The sequence below is a fragment of the Sinocyclocheilus anshuiensis genome, unplaced genomic scaffold, assembly GCF_001515605.1.
Source record: "Sinocyclocheilus anshuiensis isolate Anshui unplaced genomic scaffold, SAMN03320099.WGS_v1.1 scaffold968, whole genome shotgun sequence".
NCBI lineage: Eukaryota > Metazoa > Chordata > Actinopteri > Cypriniformes > Cyprinidae > Sinocyclocheilus > Sinocyclocheilus anshuiensis.
Genome location: NW_015549636.1, coordinates 408,239 through 422,466, shown reverse-complemented (window position 1 = coordinate 422,466; position 14,228 = coordinate 408,239). Strand labels below are relative to the sequence as shown.

At 40.8% G+C, this 14,228-nt stretch overlaps 1 protein-coding gene across 1 annotated transcript in view; it reads right to left on the bottom strand.

Moving 5' to 3' along the window:
• The window catches only part of LOC107659753 (CMRF35-like molecule 2), an 8,411-nt gene extending 4,409 nt beyond the window's left edge, over positions 1-4,002 (bottom strand). The window contains exons 1-2 of the mRNA XM_016448785.1: positions 3,900-4,002; positions 3,401-3,721 (exon numbers count right to left, since the gene is read on the bottom strand). Coding sequence (XP_016304271.1) covers positions 3,401-3,721; positions 3,900-3,939 — 361 coding nt within the window. The 5' untranslated portion in view covers positions 3,940-4,002. The remainder of the gene's footprint in view (positions 1-3,400; positions 3,722-3,899) is intronic.
• Between the last annotated feature and the right edge of the window lie 10,226 nt (positions 4,003-14,228).

Here is a 14,228-nt window from a genome sequence, read left to right as displayed (position 1 = left end):
CTTACTGATTGGAGTGTTTTTGAGGCTGCAGCTAATGATCTGAACGAGCTTACTGACACTGTGATGTCCTACATCAGTTTCTGTGAGGACGTGTGTTCCCACCAGGACTTATTTAACATTTAACAACTACAACCCTTGGTTCAGTGCAAAACTCAAACAGCTTCGCCAGGCCAAAGAGGACGCCTACAGGAGTGGGGACAAAGACTTGTACAAACAGGCCAAATACATACTGAATAGGGAGATTAGAGTGGCAAAGTTAAAGTACTCTGAAAAGCTAAAAAAACAGCTTTCAAGTAATGACTCTACATCAGTGTGGAAAGGCCTGAAAGCCATCACCATCTACAAGACCCCATCCCCCAGCACTGAGGCCAATCAACAACTGGCTGAAGACCTGAATGAGTTCAACTGTAGGTTTGAAAAGCAAAATACTTGTCTGACACCCCACACCCACTCTGACCGTCTCACAGCACAGCCATCAACACCCCCCCCCCCCCCCCTACTGTTTCTCAACCTGTACTCAAGATCTGTGAAGAGGATGTATGCAAAGTCTTCAAAAAGCAGAAGAAAGCCTGCCTCAAAGCCTGTGCTGTCCAGCTATCATCCATCTTCACATTGATCTTCAACATATCCCTGGAGCTGTGTGTAGTCCCATTCTTCTTCAAATGTTCCACCATCATCCCTATACCCAAGAAACAAAAAATCTGTTGCTAAAGCCTGTTGCTTTAACATCTGTGGTCATGAAGCCCCCTGCAGTTTGCTTACCGAGCAAACAGGTCTGTGGATGATGCAGTCAATATGGGACTGCACTACATCCTCCAACATCTGGACAAACCAGGGTATGCAAGGATCTTGTTTGTGGACTTCAGCTCCACTTTCAACACCATCATCCCGGATACCCTCCAGACCAAACTAACCCAGCTCTATGTCCCTAGCTCTATCTGACAGTGGATAACCAACTTCCTGACAGACAGGCAGCAGCTAGTGATGCTGGGAAAACGCACATCCAACACATGCACCATCAGCACCGGAGCTCCTCAGGGCTGCATTCTCTCCCCACTGCTCTTCTCCCTGACTGCACCTCTAAAGACCCCTCTGTCAAGCTCCTGAAGTTTGCAGATGACTCCACAGTCATCTGTCTCATCCAGGACGGCGACGAGTCTGCTTACAGACAAGAGGTTGAGCAGCTGGCTGTCTGGTGCAGTCACAACAATCAGGAGCTCAACACGCTCAAAACAGTGGAGATGTTCGAGAAATCCCCCTGCTCTCCCCCCACTCACCATCATGAACAGCACTGTGGCTGCAGTGCAGTCATTCAGATTCCTGGGAACCACCATCTCACAGGACCTGAAGTGGGACATTCACATTGACTCCATTGTGAAAAAAGCCCAGCAGAGGTTGTACTTCCTTCGTCAGCTGACAAAGTTCAACCTGCCACAGGCACAGATGACACAGTTTTACTCAGCTATTATTGAGTCGGTTCTACCCCCCCGGACCCCCCAATACAGTAAAACTGCACATTTTAGAGTGGCCTTTTATTGTGGCCAGCCTAAGGCACACCTGTGCAATAATCATGCTGTCTAATCAGCATCTTGATATGCCACACCTGTGAGGTGGATGGATTATCTCGGCAAAGAAGAAGTGCTCACTAACACAGATTTAGACAGATTTCTGAACAATATTTGAGCGAAATAGGCCTTTTATGTACATAGAAAAAGTCTTAAATCTTTGAGTTCAGCTCATGAAAAATGGGGGCAAAAACAAAAGTGTTGCGTTTATAATTTTGTTCAGTATATTTGAGTTTTAATGAGTTTTACATGCTGTCTTAGCCATTTTATTCCTCTTATCTGTTTTAATGTGTGTATGTCTTTAAATGTGGCTGGGTCTGTGAGGTGAGTGATCACATGACAGGAATCAGGAAGTAGGTCAGCATAAGGAGACAGCATGACAAACAATCAGAGTAACTGACCAAAGCACTGAACACGCTGGATTGAGGAGTTGTTTTAAGGACTTACCATTCCAGCATCTCACTTGTTTTGGATTATCACTTACTTTGGATTTTATATACACTGGAACTTGCAACACATGGATTCTTACGGACTGTGTTGAAACTGCACTTTGAACCTTCAACCTGCTGATCCACATTGAAGTCCACTATTTGGAGAAAAATCCTGGAATGTTTTCCTTTAAAACCTTAATTTCTTTTCGACTGAAGAAAGAAAGACATGAACATCTTGGATGGCATGGGGATGAGTAAATTATCAGGAAATATTTATTCTGGAAGTGAACTAATCCTTTAAGGACGCCGACAGCAGCTAGTATATTAGGCATGGTCATTTTAAGAGACAATGCATCCAATATAATGATACAAATCCGATTTCTTTCTCAACTCTTTTCATTCACTGAAGACATAAACAACAGTTTTTTGAGGATACTCGCAAAGACGGATATTTCGACATAATTTTGTATGTATTTGTCCGTTCCAGCGCAAGAAGAGGCAAAACTCAATTTGGTGTTCAAGGGCTGTGAGATGCGGCCCTCTGCGTGCACACTGTGTGCACAGAACACAGTGTGCAAATACTCCATTGTGTTCTTTGGCGTCTTGTGCTTGAATGATTTAAAATCTCTTGAATGTTTAAATTGGCAAGGCTTAATAACATGTGCAGATGTCAAGCTTCCGTGATGACATGCAGCAGTGGCCCGTCAACTGTCCTGAGTCTTTTATGTTGGCCTCGGGCGATCGGTTAAAATCGCCGTGGGCCCCTATAATCATCTTCATGGTGACGCGAGTCCTCATGAGTCAGTGTGTATTCAGGTTTAAGTCCTCACCGGGATAGAAAATCATATATACACACACACACACACACACACACAGATGTTGTGTTCGCATGTTTTATGAGGACATTCCATAGGCGTAATGGTTTTTATACTGTACAAACTGTATTTTCTATCGCCCTACACCAACCCTACCCCTAAACCTACCCTCACAGGAAACCTTCTGCATTTTTTGATTTTCAAAAAACTTCATCCTGTATGATTTATAAGCTTGTTTTCTCTTGGAGACCTAAAAAACGTCCCATTTTTGTCCCAAAATTACATTTGGTCCCCATAACGTGATAAATACCAGGTTCACGCACACACACACACACACACACACACACAGACAGACAGTCTCTGCTTCTTCATTTTAGATAATTTGTCTTTTTGCACTTGATTAAGACATTCATTATGTTCTGAGTGTAAATCTGATATTGCAAGATAAAAATACATTATATTTGCCATGGTTATTGATCTTCTGATGTTTTTTTTAATACAGAATAACATGTGTGAACCACAATAATTACAGTCAGTGTTGAGTGTGATTATGTTGTGGGTTTGAGGTTTGAGGGTTTCAGTCACTCACCTGTTAAAACATTCAGCTTCACTTCAGTGTAGGAATCTTTACTGAGATGGATATCAACTCCACACTGGTACGTCCCAGAATCCTCTTCACTCAGATCTCTGATGGTCACAGTGAAACCTGCTGCTCTTGTGTCGTCATACAGAGAGAATCTTTCAGAATGAACCCATTTATCTTTGTCTTCAGTCTTGATGAGATCAGAGCATCCTGGATTTTGTCCTCTACAAAAATACTTTGCATTTTCTGTATATTTTCTCTCATATTTGCATGTGATGTTGATTCCTCCTCCTGAATATCCTGTCACATTGATGGAGCTCACCACACCTACAATAAACCAGCATCTTAATTCAACAATAATATATTCATGAGACTGAATAGAGATAAATTTTTACATTTCGTAGACAACATGCACTTAAGTTAAAGGCTCTCTTCCTGTTGCAAATCTGTACTGTTTTAGTGCTGTTCCCTGATTCATGTGATTGTTAGATTGTTGGATTCTCACCAGGAATCATCAGCAGAGTGAAAGTCCAGATGATCTTCATTCTTCTCTCTTATTCAGTGATCTTCTCTGTTGTTAGTAGATTCAGTTCTTCTGAAGCTCTCGATGTGTGTTCAGATGAGTTTTAGTGTTTCTTTCCTGGTTACATGTTTAACATGAACTGATGAATGTGACCGAGACGCCCACTTCCTTCCACTTCAGAGAGAGAGAGAGAGAGAGAATTATAAAACCAAAGAAAAAGAAATTGGACACTGACAGATGCTCAGCGAAAAAAACTCAGAATTGTATCCAACCAAAAACAGTCAACCAGAAAACCAGGACCTCTGCCTTCATTACTGTGAGGCACTAAGGCAATACAAAGCCACACTCCGCTGGAAAAAAAGTTCAATTTCTTCAGGACCAGTTTTAAAAAATCTTTTTAAATTCTGGGATAAATGGAAAGTATTATACAAATCAAATCAAGAAGATCTGGCTATCCAAGATGGAGAAATATGGAAAAGTAATTTCCAAGAATTATATAGCTCAAGTGAAGTTCAAAACTCTGATCAAACTGAAAAAAAAAGAAGAAAAAAAAAATAGACATTTTGGAAAAATCAGTTAAAGCTAATCAAAACCCCTTAGATTTCCCCATAACAATGAAAGAGTTGGAAGATAAAATGCAAGGCCTCGAGCCCAAGAAAGCCTGCAGTGTTGAAGGCATCCTGAACGAGATGTTGAAACACACAGAGCAAAACTCTTCAATGATGTTCTGTGTGTAAGTTTCTTCCCTGAGATCTGGAACCAGGGCCTCATCAGAGACAAACTGGACCCCAACAACCAAGGTATCTGTGTGAACAGTAACCTGGGGAAGGTTTTCTGCAGCATTTTAAACACAAGACTTTTAAACTTCCTTATGAAACACAATGCCTTGAATACATGTCAAATTGGTTTCCTCCTAAAATGTCGCACATCTGACCACATCTTCACATTACAGACATTAATTGATTAATGAATTGAAATGTACATCAAAACAAAATATATTTTTTTGCTTGTTTCATAGATAGCAAGAAATCATTTGACTCAATCTGGCATGATGGATTAAATCTGAAACTAACTGACAGTGGTATAGGGGGAAATTCTATGATTTGATGAAATCAATGTACTCAACCAGTCAATGTGCTGTCAAAATTGGAAACAAAAGAACTTAATTTTTTTCTTCAAGGGCGTGGAGTGAGACAGGGTTGCAGTTTAAGGCCCACCCTCTTCAAAATTTACATCAATCAATTGGCTAATACACTACACTGTAAAAAAATGCTGTAAAAAAACGGCCATATTCTGACAGTAACATCCTGTTTTTTCATTACAACAATACAATCCCGTAAAAAAACAACGTATTCTGGGTAATATTTGTTGTTTTCGAGAAAGTAGCCTTCTGCAGTCCTTGTAGTAACAGCGTTCAGATGCGATACTCAGAGTCTGTGTTTCAAATCACACCCTACACCCTCATTCACTATTCCCTATACGAGTTTACTAATACAGTCCACCTGACAGAGAGAATGAACACTAATGAGTGAATTCAGACACTGATGAACAGCTGCTGTTAACAAGCAGAATCACTGAAGAAAAGAGAAACACAAGAACTACAACTGACTTCAGCCACAGCCTTAGATGAAATCAACTGAAATAAAACAGCAGAACGTGATCAAACAACTCCACAGACAGCATTACAGTTTGACTTTATTACTGTAATATATCTACAAAAATTATTTGAGAATATACAGAGGTTTAGATGGTTTATTGAAAACGTTTTGTTTGACCTCACCATCGTGGCGATCAGTGTTTGCTTTAGTTGGGCTCTTGACCCTTCACTATTTAATGCTAGCTTGTCTGGTTGTTGTACTTGTGATTGTAAAGCACATTTGTTATAGCAATGAAAGCATAGAAAAAATTATGATGAAATGTTTCTGGTTAATTATTGATGATGAAATAATCATTTTGTGGCATGATTCACTGATCTCCTTCAGTGGCTGATCTTTAAAACTGTAGTGTGGGTTTTCGCTTGTTTAATGTTATTTGCGATAGCTATATGACACTGCAAGCTCAGGTGATAGACAATTATGATGGATTTTGAAAACTTCTTATGTTCAAAGACTTTTAACATACGGCATCTTTTAGACACACAGAGACATCAAGAATCAGTGTATGAATCTCAACAATGGTGACAATCAAAGGCTTCATGCTGCAATGCATGCTGGGTACCAGCACAGGAAAAAACTCATCCATGACTCCCAGCATGCATTGCGGCATGAATAAATTATGCCGTTGAATTGTCCACTTATTTTCTTTAATTCTTACTAGGTGCTTTTATTTTTGCTTTTGTGTTGAGTTTTAGTAGCATGTTTTGTGATGTTCTGAGTCGATCTGTTTATTAGTTTTTTGATTGTCACCGTTGTTGAGATTCATACACTGATTCTTCATGTGTGTGTTTCATAGCATGTTAGAATTTTTATTTTTTTTGTGATGAGTGTGTGATCTTTCATAATAGCTCACTTGTTCTTTTGCTCTAATATGTTACCATAACATCGCATTGGTACGATAAGAGACTCCTGTCAAAATCAGTAAACGTGTTTTTATTAGAATTTTTATTTTTTTTGTGATGAGTGTGTGATCTTTCATAATAGCTCACTTGTTCTTTTGCTCTAATATGTTACCATAACATCGCATTGGTACGATGAGTACGTAAACGTGTTTTTCAAGCTGGTAATGTAATTTCCGAATCATAACCATCAGCATTATATATTGTGCTTTGGGCCCTTTTTTACCACAACAATTGTATTGAAAAACACAATGGTTAAAACAGCCAAATAAAGACAATGTTAAAAATTCAAGGTTCAAGATCCCAACTAAAGCAAACACTGATCTCCATCATGGTGTCCCAAAACAACAACATCTAAACCTCTGTTAATTTTCAATAAGCACTTCTGTACACATCTGACAGAAATAGCACCAGTCTGGTTAGTAATGTGTGAAGCTGGCGATGCTGTTCTAGTTGTTTAATCAGATCTTGAGAGATTTAATGTCTTTTATTTCAGTTGATTTCATCTAAGGCTGTGGCTGAAGTCAGTTGTAGTTCTTGTGTTTCTCTTTTCTTCAGTGATTCTGCTTGTTAACAGCAGGTGTTCATCACTAATGCTCAATCATCACTTAATTAATCACATAATTATCTCATTAACTTCAGCACTGCTTCACTCTGTAGTGTGGACACATTATAAGTGTTCATTTAAAACTGAGGATTTTGTTGTGGGGGTTAAAGGGTTAAATGTGTAAGATGGAAAAAAACAGCATGAAATGTAATTTAACAGTAATAAACTGTAATTATTTTATGGCCACAAACTGTAAAAAAACAGTTATTTACTGGGAGCACGGTTGCCAGTAAATAACTGTTTTTCTACAGTTTGTTGCCGTTAAGTCCAGGAACAAACAGCAATATACTGTAAAATGTAAGAGTCAGATTTACCAAATGAAAAAAGTTAATTTGACTGAAATATTTGTGAACATCCATAGAAAAAAAGTTATGCAAAGTCATGAACTGATAAGGAGAGTAAATATTGAACTGAACTGTATTATTGTGTTTTGGCACAAGAGAGATATGTTAGTTTAATGTAATTTTGTGGGTCACCATTGTGCTGGAGAGTAGAGCCTGTGCTTCAGTCAATCATGAGCCACAAACACTGATGTTCTGCTGCTTTATTTAAAGACAGTAACTGTGGAGTTGCTGATACAGTAATGATCTCTTTGTTACTTCATTTCAAACGTGTGTGCTATAGCTAACAGTGAATTGCAACAATCTGAGTTAAAGTCATGTTTTTAGTTCTTTTGCTGTTGCACATTAAGTGTTTGCAGTTTTATACTAAGAAATATTCCTTCTCAGTGGACTCAAATGAAATAAGTTCACAGTACTAATATCATATGAACGCTAGTTTTTAAACTCGAACTGTTTGAAGCAATGGGAGCGGAGTTAATTTCCATGGTAGAATTACGGTAAAACACTGTAAAAATTTAGAGTTGTAAGTTAACGGTTGAAAGCTGTAAATTAACAGTACCTAACTGGCAACCCTGCTGCCAGTAAATTACTGTTATTTAACGGCACAATTGTTTACAGTGTAGAACACTCCCCTACTCAAAGTCTCACTTTACACGACACAGAAATTAAGTGCCTCCTCTATGCAGATGACCTGGTTCTCCTGTTGGACAGCCTGAATCTGCTGGAGAGTTACTGCCAGACTTGGGCCCTGACAGTAAACCTCCAAGAAACTAAAGTCATGATCTTTCTGAACCACTCCAGACCCCAGGGACTAACACACACATTCACACTATCACACAGAACCACTGAAACCACAAAAACATACAATTATCTTGGCCTAAAATCACCTCAATTGGTAACTTTACTTTGTCTGTGAATGAGCTCAAAGGGAAAGCTCAAAGGGCTTTCTATGCCATACAAAAGATCAATTAAAATTAACGTCCCAATCCAAATCTGGCTCAAACTGTTCAAATCAATAATTGAACCAATTGTACTATATGGCAGTGAGGTGTGGGTCCATCTATAAAATGTTACTTTCTAAATTTGGAAAAAACATCTAACTGAAACTCTACATCTAGGTTTCTGTAAAAGAACACTCCAAGTACAAAGAAAAACACCAACAATGGATTGGAATGGAAACACCTAAATACAAGCGACCACAGCACATACCATTATAAAGCCCTAAAACACCAAGAGCTGAACCCCACAAAGAGTCCCCTCCTTCAGCTGCTGCTGAGACTGACAGAGATCAGCCAGCCTCAGGACTCACACACACTCTCAACCATTCGGCCCACACAAATCATCAACACAGAGAAAGACAAGTATGTCACCCATTTGACAAACACCATTAAAAACAACTCAAATTAGAATGTTATTTGGCACTAAATCAAGAGTACACCATGGCAAACTACCTGAGCACAGTGACTGATGTGAAACTCAGGAAAACATTGATGATGTACAGACTCAGCGAGCACAGTCTGGCCATATAGAGATGGGCGGGTGCAGAGAGATGTGGGTCTCCCATGAGGAGAGAATCTGCTCCCACTGCAGTCTGGGAGAGATCGATACAGAGCTGCACTTCCTTAAAATGCCCCAAATGCCAAACCATGAGAAACCACTTGTCATAAGAGGAAACTTTATAATTGTTCAACAGGTTGCATTTATTTAACAGATTGCATGAACTGCACACTTGCTTGAACTGTGTAAATCATCTACCGGGTTCTCAATCTGAATAGGGGTGGAGTCCCTACCAATCGGGTACAATATGATTGGCCAACATAATAAAGCTGGTTCCACACATCTCCCCTCTTTTGAAAAGAACATTTTGTTTCCCTTTTAACACGAAACAAATTATCAATGTTATAACACAACATTCCCATTTGTTTCCTTCAACAACAGTTTAAACGGTTACACTTTATTTCGATAGTCCACTTTAGACATTCTATTAACTATAAGTAACTTTGTAACTACATGTCAACTACATGTCAACTAATTCTTATTAATTTGCAACTACATGTCTACTAACTCTCAGAGTAGACTTAGGGTAGGTTTAGGGTTAGTAGAATGTAAGTTGACAAAGAAAGTGTTAGAAGATATTAAGCAGACAGTCTACTAATACTCTACTAACTGCTAGTTGACATGTAGTTGCAAAGTTACTTACTGTTAATAGAATGTCTAAAGTGGACTATTGAAGTAAAGTGTTACCGTTTAAACAAATTAAAGAGCAACATAATGTAATTTTACTGTAATTATTTTTTCTTTCTTTCTTTCACTTACACTTTTATTTATTTTTTTTTTATTTCATTTTTTTTCAACAATAACCACAAATGAAAACTAAAATCCGCCTCTGTAAACTGAAACAGTCAATTTCCGTCCAGGTAACGTTTTGGCGTTTTCACAACTCTCCCACTGGAAGTCACAACTGGTGGTTTAATGTCCAGTAAAGGTGCAGCTGGTGCAACTGCATGAGTATTTGAATGTTCAGTCCCAGTCCCAGAAAGAGCTGGTTCCTTTTCTCCCTGAGGTTCAGCACAGATTGTAGCATCTGGTTGCAATTGCACTGCTTGCAAATGTTTCCTGTTTCTGCGCAGGACAGCTCCATTTTGAGTTTGCACCGTGTACGATCTTGGTCATGATGTTTTGTTCAGCACAACGGCTTGTGTTTTCCAGTGTCTCTCACTGTCCAGCTTGAGAAGGACCTTCTCGCCTGGATGTAATTCAGGCAATGCACGAGCAGAGTGTCTCCGGTCATTGAAGAACTTGTAAGACTTCTTTGCAGCTTTATCCTTCCTCTCCACTGCTTTACAATCATTGGGTCGAGGTTGGTATTTTTCCTCAAGCATTGGCAGGTTGGTTCTAATCTGCCGACCAGTCATTAGTTGGGCAGGGCTCAGACCGGTTGCAGCTACAGGTATTGCACGATAGCACATCAATGCCAGATGAGGATCAGGTTGGCGGAGAATCCGTTTCGCAGATTGAACTGCTCTCTCCGTAGCTCCACTGGCTTGAGGAAAATAAGGACTTGAGTTTGTGTGGTGGAAATCATAGTCTGTACAGAACTGCTAAAATTCAGCCGAGGCAAACTGTGGGCCATTGTCAGATACAAGCTCCCTGGGAATACCCCATCTCACAAACATGCACTTCAGTCTGCTGATAACATGGAAGCTGGAGGGTGTCTGCAGGTGAGCTATTTTGATGTCATGCGAGTAGTAGTTTACAAATATTAAGTAGGTTCTACTATTCAACTCACATAAATCTGTTGCACTTTTACACCAGGGAGCAGTAGGCAAGGGAGTAGTGATTAGGGGTTCTCTTCTTTGTGTGGGTTTGTGGGCCCTACAAAACGTGCACATTAAAACCCTCCTGTTAATGTCATTGCCTATTCCTGGCCACCAAACTGACATCTTTGCCCTTTGACGACACTTGGCGAGCCCCTGATGTCCTTCATGAATTTGGATTAACAACTCCTCCCTCATTGACTCAGGAATGACTATTCTGTCCTCGTACAAGAGCAGCCCATTGACAAAAGACAAGGAAGCCCTGTCTGTATGGTACAGACTCAGTGGGAAGGGTATATGCTTTGGCCACCCTTGCTGAGAAAATTTATCAATGCCTGGAGATCTGCATCTCCTTCTGTGGCCTCCCTAATGGCATCTAGCTTGGATTGTGACACCTCTTTAGATGTGACCACTGCTTCAACATATGCCTTCACGTCGTCTTCCATCTCTGAGTGGCAGGTTTCCGAGAAAGTATGTCCACCACCACCAGACATTTACCAGGGACATGCACTGCTTTCACATTGAAGTTCATGAGGCGCATTAGTAAACGTTGAGACCTTAACGGAGCATGATCAATATCATACGAGTTGATGAGTGACACTAACGGTTTTTGATCTGTCTGCAGATTCCTCCAACCCTTGCAGGTAATGGGCAAAACGCTCGCAGGCCCACACTCCTTTTAAATTTGGGAGTACCTACGCTCTGCTTCAGTCAAAGCTCTGGAACAGAATGCGACTGCACGTGTTACATTGTGGGTTTCTCAGGATCATAATAAGCAAGGAGAGAAGCTGTGGCTAACATGCATTTTACTTTACTCAGTGCCTGTTCATGGACAGCCATCCAAATCCAGACGTCCTGACACAAATTTGCCTAAATAATTGATCATTCCTAGAATTTGCCGACACTCAGTCACATTAGTGGGACTAGGCATATCAGTGATTGCCATTACCTTTGTTGCATCAGGCTTGATGCCATCCTGACTGATGGTGTGCCCAAAATATTGCCTCTCAGATTTGTTAAAGTGACATTTATCACAGTTCAGTTTCAGACCTGACTCTCTGATGGTTTTCAGAACAGCCTCGAGATTCTCGTCATGCTCGTTTTGGTCCTTGCCATAGACAAGTATGTCATCCATGACAACTACAGTGCCTTTGTGCCCAATTAGAAGTTTACTCATTTCTCTTTGAAAAATGTTGTGTTCTGAAGTAACCCCGAACGGTAATCTATTAAAACAAAACCATCCTACTGGGATTATGAATGTAGTCAACTTCACACAGCTTGGGTCCAAAGGGATTTGCCAAAACCCTGAGGGGTTTGGGTCTAGTGTAGAAAAGACACAGGCACCTAAGAGTTTGGGGGCAATGTCCTCTAATGTTAAAATGGAGAATATAACGCTCACGTTTTACAGCCTGATTCAAACGTTACAGGTCTACACAAATCCTGACCGAACCATTCTTTTTCACTACGGGCACACCATTCAGTCGGTTCTGTGACTTCTGAAATTATCCCTAAGGACTGCATGCGTTTGAGCTCTTGTTCAACCTTAGGCAATAGAGGAAAGGGAATTCTGCGAGGGGTGGATAGACTATAAGGTGTAGTGTCTGACTTTAGCTCAGTTTTCACTGGTTCACAATTAAGCAAGCCAATGTCTAAATAGACATCATCTTGGTCTGTAATTTCATCCACCCTCTGTACTAGGCCCATCTTACAAGCAGTGCTACGGCTGAGCAAATTGTTGGCAAATGGCCCAACAATGACAAACACCCAAAATTGAAAACTTCCCCTTTTCTTTCAATGTTTGCTAGACATTTCCCCATGCAACTTACTTTCCCCCCAGGACATTTATACTTGTTTTAACCAGCGGGGGGCACTCTTCTAAGCTCTCAAACACTGAGCGTGACACGATGGTGATGTCGGCACTGGTATCAATTTTGAATTTGACCAACCTGCCCTGAATTGGCAGAGTAACACACCACCTGTCCTCTGCAGCAGACTCATTCATTACAGACCCCAGGAAAAATGCATCGCTAGTTTCACTATCACACACCACAAGCTCTTTGACATTTTTCGTTTTACATGCAATTGCAAAATGTCCCAGCTTATTACATTTCCCACACCTCTTATTTCATGCAGGGCAATTATTCTCATTGTGTGTGTGATTACAGCGTGTGCAGTCTACAATTTGTTTTCTCTCACCACTCTTTTCCTTTTTCGGTTGACCCGTAAAGCGTTTTGAGCTTTTGTTACATCCGTGCTGTACAGCGCTCACTTCAGTGCCCGCTCCACCGCTCGTATTTTGTGTCTTGATGAGCTCAGACTGCCGGGCGATCTGGACTGCTTTGTCCAATGTCAGTTTGGGTTCCATTTGTAACTTCTGGGAAATGTCACGGTCTGCAATCCCAATGACAACTCTGTCCAGTATTTGTTCCTCTTTGCTCGCACCAAACTCGCAGTATTCGGCCAGTTCATAGAGGCATCTCACAAAAGCCTCAACGGTCTCTCCTGATCTCTGCGTATGCTGGTGAAAACAGGCTCTCTTGTGAATAACATTCCTCCTGGGCGTGAAATATTCATTAAATATGAATATGAACAACAGTCTTGTAATTATTTGCATGTGAAGCTTTGGCAAACGTGAATGATCCGAATATCGCTTCGTCATCCTTGCCCATTGCATACAGCAAATAATTAACTTGTACTTCCCCGCTTTCCTTGTTCAGTTTCGTCGCGATGCGGAACCAGGAGAACTGCTGGATCCATGCAGGCCAGGTATCAAAGGCCTCTGGTGGGTTGAACTGGGACATTATCACTTCTAAAACAGGGCGAACTTGCTCGTGAGTATAACGTGCGCTTCTGACACCATGGCATAAGAGGAACTTTATAGTCGTTCAACATATTGCATTTATTTAACAGATTGCATGATCTGCACACTTGCCTGAACTGTGTAAATCAACTACCGGGTTCTCAATCTGAATAGGGGTGGAGTCCACTCCAATCGGGTACAATATGATTGGCCAACATAATGAAGCTGGTTCCACACACCACTATTATAAAGTAAATATTACAAAGTATTTCCCCAATTTAATAATTGCACCACAATAAAAAAAAAAAACGAAAAAAAACTCTCCTGCATTCTCGGCAAAAAATCTGATTGTACAAATGTAGCTGCAAGATTTATAGCTGCCTGCCAACTCCTGAGGCATAGCCACAGCCAAGAAACCAATATCCAGTAATTATACGGCTAACTCAGACCAAACCAACTGAAACACATGACTGTAGAATAGATAATGTTTATTTCAGTTACTCAGTTTATTAGTTAAAGGTGCTGTGGATCACCGGATCGGCTTTCACCGTGGACGAAGCCCGGGGTCGTCACATGTGCTTGCCGCTCCTTCTTCGGATCCGCCGGGCGTGCCGTTCTCAACCCCGCCGTCTCTGCTCACTCTAGCCCGGCCTCAGCTCACGCTAAGCCGGGGCTTCCGCTAGGCCGCTGTG